Source organism: Diplotaxodon limnothrissa, linkage group LG22, assembly GCF_057381915.1.
Source record: "Diplotaxodon limnothrissa isolate DT_005_m linkage group LG22, D_limnothrissa_male_GT1.1, whole genome shotgun sequence".
Classification (NCBI taxonomy): Eukaryota; Metazoa; Chordata; class Actinopteri; order Cichliformes; family Cichlidae; genus Diplotaxodon; species Diplotaxodon limnothrissa.
Window position 1 is genome coordinate 24,073,667 of NC_140616.1, and position 16,813 is coordinate 24,090,479.

Below are 16,813 nucleotides of genomic sequence, written 5' to 3' on the forward strand. Positions count from 1 at the left end.
AGGCGAGGGTTTCATGTGGACGAGGCTTTTGAGGTGTGTGTGTGTGTGTGTTTGTGTGTATATATGTACAGCAAGTGTAGAAGGGGTAGATATGTGTGAGTGTGCAAACTCTGAGTGACAGGAAAAGGTTACAAGTGCGTGTACACTGATCTGATCTGGCAACACTAGAACCCCACACGTCGATACATGCCTGATACCCTTGAGTAAAAAACAACAACAACAAAAGAAAAAAAAACAGCTGCACAATCACAAACAGTAAATCACACTCAACCACTATTCATTGCATCACATAAATGTCTTCATTTGCTTTGGAAATGAACAAATCCTTCACAGTCCCCAGGAATTTCTAACCACAGCTCAGCATTGCATAAAAATATATCTAGTCTAGCTTCCTGAAAAAAGCCATATTATTTCTGCCAGTAATTTTGTTGTTTTGATGTGTATTAAATCTACCAAGCCCAAAGAAGAAAACACAATCACGCAGCACTGCGCAATCTGAACACTCTCTATCTCGCTTACTCTTTTTTTAAAAGACTAAAACACCTAAAACACTTTTAAAACACCATTCACTTTCTGATCTAGTAATAATGAATTCCCGTTTAAACCTAGATTTCTATTGAAACATTTCCAGTTCTTCTTTAAATATCTTCTTAGGCTTTCATGTGCACAAACTTTAATCATTAACCACCTTATTCTGTATACGTCACTTCCTGCAACCTCTAGTTTGTATATGTATTAATCCTTTTCAGAACAGTTAAATTATATGCTTCCATGATTCCAGAAACTTAACAAAGTTCAAATGCATGAATTTAGCAGTTTCCATTAAGGCTGCAAGACATTACAACCATTTTTCCAACATGCTAGTTAGGAGCATTACCACTTGTGGCTGCACTTATTACGTTACTAGCAGAGGATCTCATTATGGTCACAGACCAGCCAGTAATTTTAAATGACTGTTATCTGCAAACACATCCCTGTAACTGGCCTCAAATTATGCCATCCATAGACATATTTTAAATATCCCTTCAAGGAGATCCGAACAATCGTGCTGGTGGGCAAATGGAAACCTCATATTCACTGTGGTGGGGCACAGAAATTTAGAGAGCGTAGTAATCGCAGTAGTGCAGGAATCAACCCAGAAGAGGTTTTCAGCTTGAGGACACACCCTTGCATGTTTTATCCTTGCGTTTGTCTTTCAGGTTATATGTTGTGGGCCGCGTGTTCACATTATAAAACTGCCAATTGTATTCCTGTAGCGGAGAGGCCCTTCTGCTGCTGCATCACCTGTTAAATGAGCTATCGATCAGGCCTATTGATTAAACCCCAGACACTCTATGGAGTTGCACCTCCGGTTGACGCATTGACTGTAAAGCTACTTAAGACTTGTGTGAAGAAGAGTATATGTTTGCTTGTGGAGTTGAACAGGCGTGAACAGAAGAGAAAAATTCAGTCGACTATCTCTTAAAAAACAGAAAACAGCAGCGTATTAGCGCCAAAACTTCACATGTTGGAACTCCTCATGTCAGTCTTAATACCAAATCAAACAAATTAATTGTGTCCAAATGAGTCTAAATGAAATCTTTTTAACTCCAAAAAGGTTAGTCCATCTAAAGCGAGGCCTTGGACATTATTAATTTATTACAACATTCACACATGTTAACCCACACAGATGAGAATTGACAGGATCCTTTACCAGCTAGAAAGCTGTTGGGTCATAATAATATAGAAGTTTAATCAATCAATCAATCAATCTTTATTTATAAAGCACTTTTCATACAGAAAAAATGTAGCACAAAGTGCTTTACATAGTTAAAAGCAGCCCACCCCACCCTCCAACTCACTCCCCACACTCTCAATACACATATATCCCCCCACCCCCACCCACACACACATACACACACGCGCACACTTAAAGAGTAAAAATTGGGCTGGGCTCGCATGAGCCAAGTGAGGAAACATTATAACAGAGAGCCGTCTGCACCGGGAGCCGGTCACAGACCGCAGCCTCCGGGCTGGGCACACAGCAGGAGGGAGGCCAAGGAGCCCCCCAACCAGGCTGAGAGGACCCCAGAGACCCAGCAGCCAAGGTCAATAACAGCCCCGGTGCAGAGAGCGCCCTCCGAGGAAACACTGGAGATATGACGCAATACGATATATACAGGGTAAAATGATAAAATAAATAAGAACAGGATACAATATAAATATAAATATAAATAGAGTAAGAAGATTAAAAAATGAATAAGAATAAAATCAAGAAATATTAGGTAAATCCTAAATTAATAATAGAATAACAGGATAGAATAAATAAGCATAAAAAATAAATAAACGCTAAGTAAAAGCTAAATTAAAAAGGTGGGTCTTGAGCCTGTTCTTAAAAACATGTACGTTCTCTGCGGCCCTGAGCTCCTCCGGCAGGCTGTTCCACAGACGAGGACCATACCACTGAAAAGCTGCCTCTCCGTGAGTATGTGTCCTGACTTTAGGGACAATCAAAAGGCCAGTACCAGAGGACCTCAGGGTCCGCGAGGGTTCGTATGGTAAAAGCAGATCTGAGAGATAAGAAGGCCCAAGACCATTAAGACATTTAAAAACCAATAAAAGAACTTTAAAATCGATCCTGAAACACACGGGGAGCCAGTGCAGCGATTCTAAAACCGGTGTAATGTGGGCCCGCCCTCTGGTCTTCGTCAGCACACGAGCTGCCGAGTTTTGCAAGAGTTGTAAAGTTGAAATATTCTTCTTAGGAAGACCAGAGAGCAGGGCATTACAGTAATCAATGCGACTGGTAATAAAAGCATGCATCAGCATCTCCGTGTTGGCCCGAGAGAGAATAGGGCAGACTCTGGCTATATTTTTTAGATGATAAAATCCAATTTTGGTTACATGTTTAACATGTGGGATAAAACCAAGCTCAGAGTCAAAAATAACACCCAGGTTTTTCACTTGTAGCGAAGGACATAGTGAAAATGCCTGTAATTTAGACAAGAGTTTCTCTCTCTGAGCCTCAGGACCGACAATTAAAACTTCAGTTTTGTCCTGGTTAAGCTGTAAAAAGTTTTCTGCCATCCAAGATCTTATATCCAAGATACAGTTAAAAAGGGCATCCATTGGTCTGGTGTCATCAGGAGACACGGAGATGTACAGCTGCGTGTCATCAGCGTAACTGTGGAAGTTCACTCCATGCCTCCTGATGACACTGCCGAGAGGCAACATATACAAATTAAAAAGTACAGGGCCTAGAACCGACCCTTGAGGCACACCACATGTCATTTCATGGATCTTAGAGGAGCATGTATCCATACTCACCATAAAAGATCTGTCAGAGAGATAGGAAGTGAACCAGTTGTGTACAGCACCAGAGAGGCCCACCATGTGTTTTAGTCTGTTTAAAAACAGACTAAAACACATGGTCTACTGTATCAAAGGCTGCGCTTAGATCCAGTAGCACCAGGACTGAGAGCTTTTGGGCGTCCCAGTTACATCTAAGATCATTTAAAACCTTTAGGAGAGCAGTCTCTGTGCTGTGGTTCACCCTAAATCCAGACTGGAATATCTCCAGGATCTGTCTATCATTGAGAAAATCAGTAATCTGAGTAAAAACAAGTTTTTCTAAGACTTTACTTAAAAATGGTAAGTTGGATACAGGTCTGTAGTTATTAAAATCATTACAATCCAAATTGCTCTTCTTCAGAAGGGGCCTCACCACCGCCGTTTTAAAGGCAGCAGGGAAGACACCCAACTGAAGAGAGCAATTCATCATGTATAAAAGCTCAGCCTCAAAAAATCCATAAAGTGTTTTAAAGAGTGAAGAAGGGATTGGATCTAAAAGACATGTGGTGGGTCTCACTGTGGAGAAAACCTTCTGAAAGTTCTCAGCATTAACCAGGACAAAGCTGTCCAGTGTCTCCTCAGGTACAATCGAGCCCTCAGATGTGTTTACAATCATATCGCGATTAGATAAAATATCAGATCTGATGGCGCTGATTTTTCCCCTGAAGTGGTCTGCAAACTGCTCACAGAGCGAGTCTGTGGGGGTTCTTTTGGAGCTTTTAAAATCAGGGTTAAATAAATGATCTATGGTGGAAAAGAGGACCTTGGGATTATTTTTGTTATTACTGATTATTTTGGCGAAGTATGAATTTCTTGACTTCCTTAATGTATTATTGTACATTTTAAGTTGCTCGGAAAATATTTGATGGTTGATATTATTTTTATTTTTCCTCCATCTCCTTTCTGCTGCCCTGCAATTTCTTTTGAGTTTTTTGTTTAAAGCATTATTATAGCACTTAGTCTGCTGAGAGACAAATTTGAAAATGCCTAAAGTCACTTATTGAGGCAATGGTTCGACCTGGCCTTGTGTATCTCAACAGACCTCCAGTTATTTTTTTAATATGTTCATTTAAGAAAAAGGTCTGTTAATTGCAGCAGTAATAGATTCACAAGGTGTGCAAAGGAGCCAGCCTCAGAATAACGTGTCCCTGCATGAGCCAGTTTAAAAAAACAACAAGATATGGTTTTTCCAAGGCATGGGGGGGGGGGGGGGGGGGGGGGCTTTGATTTGTGCATGTCTATGCATGCATTTAAGGGTATGTGTGTGTATACATGTTTATGTATATGTGTGTATATGTGCATGAGCATCTATTTCTTTAAATATGGATATGTTTTGGCATGTTACTGGGGTTATGGAACCAAATATATATGTAGCAAAATGTAGAATTTAAGGTAGGAGGGGAGAAGTTTGTGCTTTTTCCTACTGTTTATTTCCCCTCCTAACTACAGTTTTATCAGTGAGGCCAGGGTGAGCAGGAGAGGAGGGGGGGGGGGGGTTGCTGTCTTATTTAATGAATCATTTCAATGTAAGCAGCTATCTCCTGGAAGTTTCCAGTCTTTTGAATATGTGGCTCTACAGCTGAAGGCCCCATCCAAAGTTGTGTTTCTTAATGTTTACAGGCCTCCCAAATACTGCACAGACTTTTTTAGTGACCTCAGTGAACTGCTGTCTGTGATCTGTGTTGATTTCGACTGTGTAATTATTGTTGGGGATTTTAACATCCATGTGGACAACCCTCAGGACAAAGGGACTAAAGACCTGAGTAACACTCTGGGCAACTTTGGGCTGACTCAGTATGTAACAGAGGCCACACATAATAGAGGACACACTCTTGACCTACTGATCTCCAAGGGCCTGAGCATTTCAAAGGTTACTGTGTCTGATGTGGGCGTGTCTGATCATTACTGCGTTTTCTTTGAAAGTAAAATTTCAGGCCACACAAATATATCAACAACAGTGATCACAAAACGGTGTATAACTGAACACAGTAGTGTGATCTTTAACCAGGTCTTCCCATTAACACCTGACCTGTCCAGAGGTTCAATCAATGAGCTCGTCAATAGCTTCAATGCTAACATGTTAAATGTAATGGACACTATTGCTCCCATTAAGGCGAAGGTTATCTCTGGAAGGAAAAAGTCTCCATGGAGAAACTCCACACTGGTGAAAAATGAAAAAAGAGAGTGTAGGAAAGCTGAGCGCAGATGGAGAAAAACAAACCTCCAGGTTCATTATGAAATCTATAAAGAGAAACTTCACAATTATAATTTACAACTGAGGAATGCAAGGAGGTCCTACTTCTCTGACATCATCACCAAAAACAGTCATAATGCTCAGGTCTTATTTCCTACAGTTGACAGGCTAACAAACCCTCCTGTGTCAGTGGCAGCTGAACTTCATTCAACCATGGCCTGCAATGACTTTGCCAAATTCTTCACAGAAAAAATCCAAAAAATTAGACAAGCAATTGGTACATCAACAGCAGATTCAGGATATATACTGTGTCCACCGAAAAACTGTTTAAACACCATCAAACAGTTTCACCCTATTAACAGCAAAGTCCTGGAGGACATCTTAGGTCAACTGAACTCCTCTTGCTGTTTAGATGTCCTGCCAACACGTTTTTTCAAAAAGGTCTCAAAGACTTTGGAGTCAGACCTGTTACAGATCGTCAACTTTTCTTTAATGTCAGGTGTGTTTCCAGAACCACTAAAAACTGCTGTAATTAAACCTATACTGAAAAAGGACAATCTTGACAAGACACAAATGAACAACTACAGGCCGATCTCAAATCTCCCATTTTTAAGTAAGATCATTGAAAAAGCAGATTCTCAACAGCTCAATTACTTCTTAAAACAGAATAACTGCTACGATGCCTTCCAGTCAGGTTTTAGACAGAACCACAGCACTGAAACTGCTCTGACTATAGTGTTTAATGACATATGTCTGAATACAGACAGTGGAAAAAATGTCAGTCTTAGTTTTACTGGATCTCAGTGCAGCATTTGATACAGTTGACCACAACATATTACTCAAATGACTGGAGAACTGGACAGGTCTTTCTGGAACTGTACTAAACCGATTCAAAACATACTTAGAAAACAGGAAATACTTTGTATCAATAGGTAACTTCACATCTGAGCAGACAAGTATCACATGTGGAGTTCCCCAAGGTTCCATCTTGGGACCCCTTCTGTTTAACATTTACATGCTCCCACTGGCACAGATTATAAAGAACAACAAAATAAACTATCACAGCTATGCAGATGACACGCAAATATATATCACAATGTCACCAGGAGACCAAGGCCCTGTACAGGCTCTTGGTAAATGCATTGAGGAAATTAATGACTGGCTGTGCCACAATTTTCTCCAGCTAAACAAAAACAAAACTGAAGTAATAGTCTTTGGTGCCAAAGAAAAACGATTACAGGTCACCAGAGAACTTCAATCTATACACCTAAAAACCACAAACCAGGCGAGAAATTTGGGTGTAGTGATGGATGCAGACCTAAACTTAGAAAAACACATTAAGACAATAACAAAATCAGCTTAGTATCACCTTAAGAATATATCAAGGATAAAAGATCTGATGTCTCAACAGGACCTGGAAAAACTAGTCCATGCATTCATCTTTAGCAGGCTTGATTACTGTAACGGCATCTTTACAGGTCTACCTAAAAAATCTGTAAAGGACTCTGCTGCTCGAGTCCTCACTAAGACCAGAAAAGTGGACCACATCAGTCCAGCTCTGAGGTCTTTACACTGGCTGCCTGTCCGTCAGAGGATAGACTTTAAAGTTCTGATGCTGGCCTATAAAGCTCTGAATGGTTTAGGACCAAAATACATCAGTGACCTCCTGACCCAGTATGAACCTTCCAGATCCCTCAGGTCATCTGGATCCGTTTTTTTATCAGTTCCCAGAGTCAGAACCCGACACGCAGAAGCTGCATTCAACTTTTATGCTCCATATATCTGGAACAAACTCCCAGAAAGCCTCAGATCAGCTGAAACACTCAGTTTATTTAAATCCAGGTTGAAGACTCACCTGTTCTCAGCTGCATTTGAATAAAACACCAAATCCACACTTTTAAGCTTAAATTTCAAAACTTAAATTTTAACTACTGATTTTATCTATTGTTCTGATTTTATCTACTGTTTTTTTGTTTGTTTGTTTTTTAATCAATTTTAAATCATGCTTTTTATTTGTTTTTGTTTTTAATGTCTCTGTAAAGCACTTTGAATCACCTTGTTGTTGAATTGTGTTGAATTGTGCTATATAAATAAACTTGCCTTGCCTATTGAATAAATTTAATAGGATTATTGTTTTGTTTATATTTTTCTGTCGTTTTCGCACTATTGTAACATGTTCATAATAAAGCCTTATTTATATTTATATTTATTCTATATCCATCTACATGTGTGGGTTAATAAGTGTCAAACTACTGGTCAGTTATAAATAAGACCAGAATAAGCTATATTTAATCTAGAGTAACTTGTTGCCTAGTAGCAATAGCAGCCTTGTGTTTGAGCTTATTTCAGTGCTATTTGCTATTAATGAAGAATGGGTAGTTATGGAGACAAAGCATACTAAGCTTTTAATTCATGTACAACTTAGTATAGGTGGCAATGGCAAGGATATTAAAGGAACAGTTATAGAAACTGAAATAAAGGATTACTAAGTGCTTTATGGTTATAATAACGATCTAGTGTGGTACTAATAGAGATGCTAATAACAGAAGTCCTTTTTTCTATTTTGCAGACTTAATTTTTTTCATAGACAAAAGGGTTAAACTGAAAAAGGTGTTTTTCTCAAGTATTTGATATACATATATCATTTTAATAGAATTTATTTTATTTATTGTAACCATATAAAAATAAAAAAACAATCTAAATAAAAAGTACAAAGAGACCAAACAAGAGCACAAATATCTAGTTAATATCTAGTTCTGAGACATGATAATAATGCAAAGTGGGCTAGTGCAGGCAAAATAACAAAAAGAAGTCAAATTTAAATAGTAACATTTATACCCATTGAGAAGAGTATTTTTTACGTGTTATTAATTTTCAATATGCTATGCCTCTACTGCCACGCATACCGAGCTAACCTTCAGCATGGACGGGAGAAAGAACAGAGTTATGGACATAAATCAGAATTGGATTTGCTCTATGCGCTCCCTGAAGACGAGTCTGGTAGTCTGGGGGTTTCAGGACTGAGTGATTCGTCCTGGATTGATTCTGCATCTGATGGGTTTTCATCTGACAGTTATCCAGAGTCTGCACGACAAGTATGCACTACACAAGTATGCTATAAATAGCCTGCAATTATTGAAGTGGTTATAAAACATGGGCTTCTCTTCGCTCACTCGTGTGTTTGTTCAACAAATTCAACAAGAGCAGAACACGCGCACGGTCAAAGACACACGGAAACCACAATCTGCATGTTTGCGCACAACCCTGAGACGGAAAAGCTTATTGCTCTATTATTTTATTGTCACTTTATGTGAAGCAAACAGGGACTACGGGAAGCATTCCTTATCAAACCCTGTGTTTTAGAATGACCTGTCTGCAGCTTTAATAGCTGAACTCTTGCTGTTTTAGCATTAAACCGAATGTTATTTGGGCATTAGTGTGGTTCAGTTCACAGGTGCATTTATGCCATTAAACAGAGGTATCTCTAACCTCTTCATCAGACCACAAACCAGGCCACAGCATCAGGGCAAAAGTGAAATACGGCAACAGTCAGGACTTATTCAAACACATATCTTCACATACAAGCATATGCCCACTTTGAGTACACATGAATACACAAAATACTGAGTGCATGGATGCATACAGATTACTACATATATGCATTTTAATGGGTAGTATTCATTAGTGAAAATACTGCATTAAGCCAGAATGAAATGAAGCATATTAAATGCTTTATCTATCAGTATTACAAAAATAAACAGTTCATTTATACTAAGTACTGATATCATAGGACAATGCAATAGTATTTGAATAATAACAATACTAATTCTTCCCATTAACATAATTAGAATAAGAATTCTATTATACTACAAGAAGCATATCGCGCACACATGCAAGTATAATTTTCTTTCAGGTCCCTGGAAATAATCTTTCAGCTTCAAACTGGACGTGACTCATGAAAAAGCCCACATACAAGAAAATAGCACGAGTGCGAGAATAAACTCTATCTCCCGTTCCCGGTACCTTTTCACTCGGTTGCTCCTCCTTTCACTCCCATTTATCTCCCTGCTCGCCCATTCAAAGTTCCAGTGTCACGGCCATCACCTCTCTCTGTAATTTTGCTGGCCTTATTGAATAATCGACGCAAGAATGTGGGTCAAGGACGAGGCGAAAGAACAGCATCCATTACTTTTCCTTTCAATAGAGCCTCTCTTTTATTCATCTTTTATTTGTCTCCGCTTCTCTTTAGCGCGGTATTGATTTTTCGCTGAGGAGTGCTTTGCTTCATTAATAGGGGATAATAATTCAGTTTAATTACATTATTCATAATAGATAATTATTATCTCCATGGCCACACTTTGCTCTAATGATGTAATAGTTCAATACGTTACAGTTTTAAAAGCAAGTTATCTTTTTATTCGTTTAGTTCTGCGCACAGCTGTCCTCTTGTTTGCTCGCATCACTTACCTTCACAGCGAGGGAAAGGGTGATCCCAGTTGCGGGTGGTGCCGTGCTCACAGGTGAGGATGGAATGTCCCGTCAGCTGATACCCGGGCAGACACTCGAAGGAAATAGACTGGCCCACGTTGTAGCCAGCACCCACCACCACCCCGTAGCGAAAAGGCTCTGGATCTGGGCACTCCTGTAGCTCATAAGCTAAGGGAAAAAGAAGAGAAATTTGCGATTAAAGCTAGATACATTCATACAGCTATGAAACTTAAACAGAGAATCATATTATTTTCACATCAACAAAGTCGATCAGGAAAGTACGTTTCCTAAAGGCTCACTGTTCTGATGATTGCTGTGGTTGTGAACGCTACCCGCATGGATGTTCAAATAGTTTTTCTCTTACTGTCTGAAGTTAGCTAACAGTAGCTTTCAAACCACTAAAGACTTGCCTTAATGTGTGAATACTCAGCTTCCAGACAACAACACTGTTATAGCGGAGGATCTTCTATTTTTATTTCCCACTTTCAATTCCCCTTCATCATGTGTCTGTTGTTCCTTAGGCACAACCTCCCACTCACTCCTCCTCATCCCTTTCAACATGTAAATTAATCAGAATGTTTTTTTGTATGTAATTTGTATAGTATATTTTTTTTTTCTCTCATTTCTTTTCTAAATGTACTTGTATATTGTTCACATGTTGAAATAAATTACCAATCAATCAATCAATCCCCCTCCGCCTTCTTAGACAGGAGTTTTCAGAGGAGGGAAAAAAAAATGCCTAAGGCAGGTTTGACTTGTACCAGAGGAGTATGATGCAGTCATCAGAGGTAGCGTGGGTAAATAATTCTTACTTTTCTTATTCCTATTTTTTTTTCCTTTTGGATACAAAACCAGGGCAAGCAGTGAGCCTTGAAAAGCACGAATATAAATATGACTAAAGGAATTGATTTCTATGGATCACAGCTTCTCTTTGTAGGAGATAACTCATGCAAATATTGCAAAAAAGGGGAGGGGAGGGCTGGTATTTGCAAATATAATGCTTGAATTTATATGCTAATGTACACATAATTATGTAAATGCACAATGCTACCTTTCGATTTGCTGGCTCGTTTGCTGAATCACAAAACACAAACTTAGTGTGCCTGTTGCATTTGCGGACCGGGGGAATTTATTCCTTGCAGACGTGCAGATATGCAATGAAGCCTTTTATTGGCACATGCTAAAGCAATCTTTGAAGTGATCAGCAGTTTTATATACAGCTATTTATCCGGGGAATTCGCTGCCTCTCTGCGCTGATTAGTTCTTCAGAGTCAGTTATAGCACTAATTCAGTAATGTTATGGCTTTACATGAATAAATTTCACACTGAAGCGACACTAATAGTACTTAAGTGTACTTGCTGAAATAAAAGTAAACACTCCTGAAGATAATGATTGATTCGTTTCCTTCCGCAAGATGAAATTCATCACTGTGGCTTTCACTCTTATACTGATTTTGGAATTGCTTCAATTCACGCAAAATAGCTCTGATATTCTGCATTAGTTCTGATACGTGCATTCGGCACTCCTCTGCTGAATCACATTTCAGTAACAGGAAAAATGGACTGAAGCAGCCTAAAAGTGCCACAGGTGCTGGAGTAACGCGTGCAGAACAAAGTAGCTCTAAATATTGATACTGGCCCAGCTCTGCAATGGGTAAAATTTTTTGGTTGTTATTTTTAGTATTAAAAGCATATAATAAGTCTGCTTTCTCAGACATAATCCAAAAGTTCAGATTATATCCCACCTTTAGTCTCCCGATCTTTTAAAAGGCCATTTGGATACCTACCCTGGTACTCAAACCTGAAGCCAGGCTTGTTCTGCGAATGGTCACTATGGAAATAAATTGTGGTCTCGTGAGAGGTGGTGAGAAGGGAAGAGGGAACATCCTGGCCGCTGAATCTGCCAATGACAGCACTTGTTTCCAAGGGCCCATTGCGTATCTCGAGGAAGTCGTGGTTGGCTTCAGTGGAAAAGTTGAGGAACTGTATGTGGGCTCCTGTTTATAAGAAATAGATAATGGCCATTAAAAAACAAAATTGCATTGTTCTCCCAAAAATACTATCAAAGTTAAAGTAGGCGAGTCATTCCGCTTCTTATTATGTGCAGAAAATGGTTGCAATTCAGCCGTAGCACTCAATTGACAAGAGTGAATGGACGAGGCGAAAACAATTGTTTCCAATTATTCCAGAAATAAACAAAAATCCTAAAAAAAAAAAAAATGCCAAAAATGAAATGACACTGAATGTCCTTTATTTTTGTTTTTACAGGGGAGCTGATTTACGCATGCTGGTACTCAAGGATTTGTATTGTAGCTTAGTCACATCAGAAACCTACTTGAGTGAATAGGAAGCAGCTTGTTAAGGTGACTGCTGTCAGGTGGCTGCTGCCAGACTGCTGTTGCACATTTCATCCATGAAATCAAAAAGGTAAATGTGGTAAAGTAGATTGTGGTGCTCTTATACTTACTTAAAAAAAGTATGAGAGCACCCCTATTTTGTGCGAGTAGCTAAATGCTGCCCTCACTTATCCCCACCAGAAATATGAGTGCGGATTATTCCTGAGAAGTTGTCATGACAGCTGTATGAACCAATGCAGTTCTATTATACCTTCATGTAGAAAAGAATAGTCGTATTTAGGCTGTGTAACATTCTGGAAGCTAGCACGCTTAAAAGAAGGGCTAATGGTGCTAGCTCCATTAGTGTTAGCCACACCTAGCATAACTAATATAGCATTGTATGTGTATAATGCTACACATTTCAGCAATATTTGAAACAATTTAATCAAGGCCAACTTCCCCAAAAATGTTTATCCACTATTTTTAGTCTAAGGCTCCAGATAGTTGCATTTATTTTAGACTACCTCTTGAGAGCCTTCCAGACACGACTGTCATTATCACGATAAATCTACATGTACAAACACTGTCACTCCACGGTCCAGCCTTACAAGTTGCATAATTAAAGGTTCTTTAGTGTAGAAATGCCAGCGTGACATGCTGCAAGAGCCTCTCATGTCTCTCACCGTAACCAACTGGCAGGTAGATTCTCCAGGTGCAGTCACTGTTGCTAGGGTAGTTGCCAGGGAAACCGGGACTGAGAATCATGCCCTCCATCTCTTCCCGAATTCCACCACACTGAGCTGGCAGAGTCCAGACAAAGCATTTCATTAACATCCGCAAAAAAGTGATTCAGCCACATTACAACTATTTTACAAAACAATGATCTGCTCAGTCGTCAGATTCATAAAAAAGGATGTGGGTGAGAGAGGTGATGAGGTGCTTGAACATAGAGCACTTGAGATACAGTTTGAGAGGGTCCCAAAGTAAATACTACAAAACCTGGTTGTCATTTACTGAAGTATGATGTAATACTGCTTTTATCTGTGTTTGGGTTTATTTCTCTTTCTTTCTTTAATGCCACCCACTATCTGTAGCAAGCCAAAAAGAACTGTGCACAATGCAGCCTCCCCCTTTTATTTATGTGTTTATTTTATTCTATTTTTGTTTGTTTTGTTTTTGGTGGCTTTTGTTTTTTGTTTTTGTTTGTTTGTTTTTTTGCCTTGTTCACATGGTAGTACTTTTTTTTTTCTTTCTTTTTTGTGCCCATAGATTACACATTCTCCTGCATCCAACTGGTTTGCCACTGCTTGGCGCAACCAGTTTTACAAGGGCAGTATTTGTAATCGCAATTTGAGTTATATTTTTCTGCACTTTTTTCATATTGGAAAATCATAAATAAAGTTGTCAAAATGTAAAAAAAAAAAAAAAAAAAAAAAAAGGATGACCATCCTTTTACTGAAGCATAACAGAGGTGAAAATGAATTTAAAGCCACAATTTTTTCACTCCAGTCAAAATATTTACAGATCTTATTAGCAACGATAAAATGCAATGTATTTTATGTTAAAGATATCAAAATAAACTTAAAAAATACTGATAAATGTGTTAAACATTTAACATCTAAAGATGACAGCAACTGGACAGGGTATCTCAACCACCAATGAACTCTACAGCCACCTCATACTTTTATTAATCACAAGATATGTGATTTAGCGGTGCCAAGTATGGTATACTTTGCTGTTCTTCATCTTCCTCCTTTTATGTTAAACAGCTTATTCAATAAAAGCATTTCTTTGATTGAAATCAAGGACTAAGTCTCAAAAGAGATTAAAAAATGCACCGAAATAATTAGAGGAAAAAGGTGATGAGATCAAAGAGGATGAAAAGAGCAAGAGATCATGTCGCCGAGATGAAAGTGTACTGCAGCTAGTGGTAAAAGAATTAGCTGACTCAATGAAAAAGAATGAAAGAGGCACTGTTGGGAGGGGGAAACAGGCAAACATAGGGGGGAAGATTAAGAAATGAATGGGACAAACAGGCTATGTGTCAAACAGAGAAAATCAAGGTGATGTATCATTGTGTCTCTGCAAGGAACAAGTGAAGGGTTAAATGTAATCCTGTAGCAGTGAAAGCCTGAGGTAATCAGGAAACTGCTGATGCCTGTAAACACGATGAATCTCCCACCGACTTCAACCAATCATGGTGTGAGTTGGAACTAATTAGGGTATAGTAGGTTGCTCCAATAAGTGGAACCACTTTGTCAAGGTGTTCTAACAGACAGGAAACACTTAAAGAGAGGAGCTTTTGCAGTTACTTTCAGCGTGTTCGCTCAGCTTTCAAGGTAGCAATATAAATTCACTTTAAAAGTGCAAAAGCGTGCACAGCCTCAAGCAAAAAGACAAACAACTGACTATAACCTTTTCTTTTGCTGTCTTGTTTTAATGATTTTTGATTGGGAACAACCTTGGGAGGAACTTTGTCATCTGCACTATACTGTTTAATAATAAAGTAATTCATTTCAAATACTTTGAATCACCTGGCTGCTGTTCTTTTAAAGCGAAAGATCCCCAATAAAAGGAAAAAGCTGGTATTTAGAAAAGACACAGGAAGCAAACAGGAGGGGGCAAGGACACAAGGAGCAAGTAAAGAAAGGCATTTTTACCTATGCAGAGAGGAGGTGGGTAGTTCCATCGTCTGACAGTTCCAGGCATACAAGTGATGTGCGAGTTCCCCTGCGAGAAGCGTCCATGCACACATGCACAAAGACAAAAGTACAGGGAAAAAAAGAGCAGGCAATGAATTAACTTGTTCGCTCCACTGTCACTCATCTGTTGCTCCAATTATTTGATCCTGCTGCTTTTCTCTGCATGACTTCATGTGGTGCCTAAAAGACTAAATCCATCTGAAGTGACAGAGAACAATAGCGGCATATAAAGAGCATCATACAGAGCGAGAAGAAGACAGGGAAAGAGTGCGGAAAAATTCAAAGTCATTTCTACAAAGCCAAATATGAAAAACTGGCATTTTTCAGAAAATTTAAAAGCACTTAACGCAATTCTTAGAAAATTGTCATGAAAATGGCTTAAAAATGTCACATGTGCATGTTGGAACATAACAGACTGACAAAATAGACTGTTTATAATCAGACAAACCCTGACAGCCAGGCCATTAGAAGTCTTCAAATGTTCAATGTTTTAGAACAAAATCTCAGAAGTCTGTGGCTATAACATTTATTACGAAGGTATTTGTTCAGCATTGAAAGAACAGTAATCCTGAAGCTGGGGATAGGTTTTATGCACAGTCACAGCTATACAGGATATCTTTGTTAGGACATGACTCGGTATGTCTGGTGTAAAAGCAGAGGAAAAGCAGTCTGCCAGCTGATAGAGTGAACTAACACAGGAGAACGCATTTACAAAACAAATTTAATTAGAAATGCTGTACAATTTATTTATTAGACCTCAGTGATAAAAATAATGTGATCTGATGAGCAATGCTAAACATAAACACACACAAAAAAATATTGTTAATCCTTGTGAAGCTGACTGTTCGCACATTGTTCCCAAAACCTTTTTGGAAATTTGGTCATTTTAGGGAAACACGTCACTGCCACCGGACCAATCGAGCTTACTGAATGAAGTCTACTGAAAGGAAAATGCTAAGCACAACCAGTGAGAAAATAGGGGTGACGTAAATCCAACCTGGCATTTTAATGTGAGAACAAGGAGTGAAAACTGACAGAGACGCATAGTCTCAATGGAGTACAAATAGAATTTGTGTGAACTACTGTACCCAGTGTTCTCCTCCGGATGTCACCATCTGTCTCCTGAAGGACAGATGACTTCAGGAGCACTTTTTTGAAGGGAATACAGAATTCTGATTTCTCAGCACACAAGCGTCACGGCCTTCATATTATAGCTAATAAACCGAGGACATTTGTCAACATGCCTACTTTGAATTTGGATGGTAACTTTCTTATAAGCTTATTGGGAAGTTTAGAGGTATAAAATTACAAAACTAGTAAGTTACATAATGAAATGTAACTCTTGCTTATAGATATTACTTACATTTTATGAATGTACAACACAGCTTCACTGTTGGTCGTAAGGTGTTATGCAGCCAATTGTGACTAAATGTGTCTGCAGCCCTAGCTGGCGGCAGCACCACCGTCTCTGTGACAGCAAGTTGGTAAGAAGGCAGAAGGTAAGACAGATGACAGCTGTGCTAATCAGGGCAGCTCTTCATCTAGAAAACAGTTCTATTTGTGTCAGTGAAACTGAAATATAACACTCGGCCACAGCAGTGTGTAATTATATTCTGCGCCACCGTGTTTCTATTTACCAAAGGAATCCTGATAATGCTAGCGCTGCTAATGTTATCGTCACAAATCAGACAGTATATCACAATGTGCGCAATGTCATGCACACTGCAAAGTCCCACACATTTCAGTGCCATTTAATATATCAC

At 38.9% G+C, this 16,813-nt stretch overlaps 1 protein-coding gene across 1 annotated transcript in view; it reads right to left on the reverse strand.

Annotated features, from left to right (window-relative positions):
• Positions 1–16,813, reverse strand: part of csmd2 (CUB and Sushi multiple domains 2) — a 284,791-nt gene that overhangs the window by 50,203 nt on the left and 217,775 nt on the right. Inside the window, exons 40-43 of the mRNA XM_085346642.1 lie at positions 15,009–15,078; positions 13,032–13,148; positions 11,800–12,009; positions 9,992–10,180 (exon numbers count right to left, since the gene is read on the reverse strand). Of these exons, the coding sequence (XP_085202768.1) occupies positions 9,992–10,180; positions 11,800–12,009; positions 13,032–13,148; positions 15,009–15,078 (586 nt within the window). The remainder of the gene's footprint in view (positions 1–9,991; positions 10,181–11,799; positions 12,010–13,031; positions 13,149–15,008; positions 15,079–16,813) is intronic.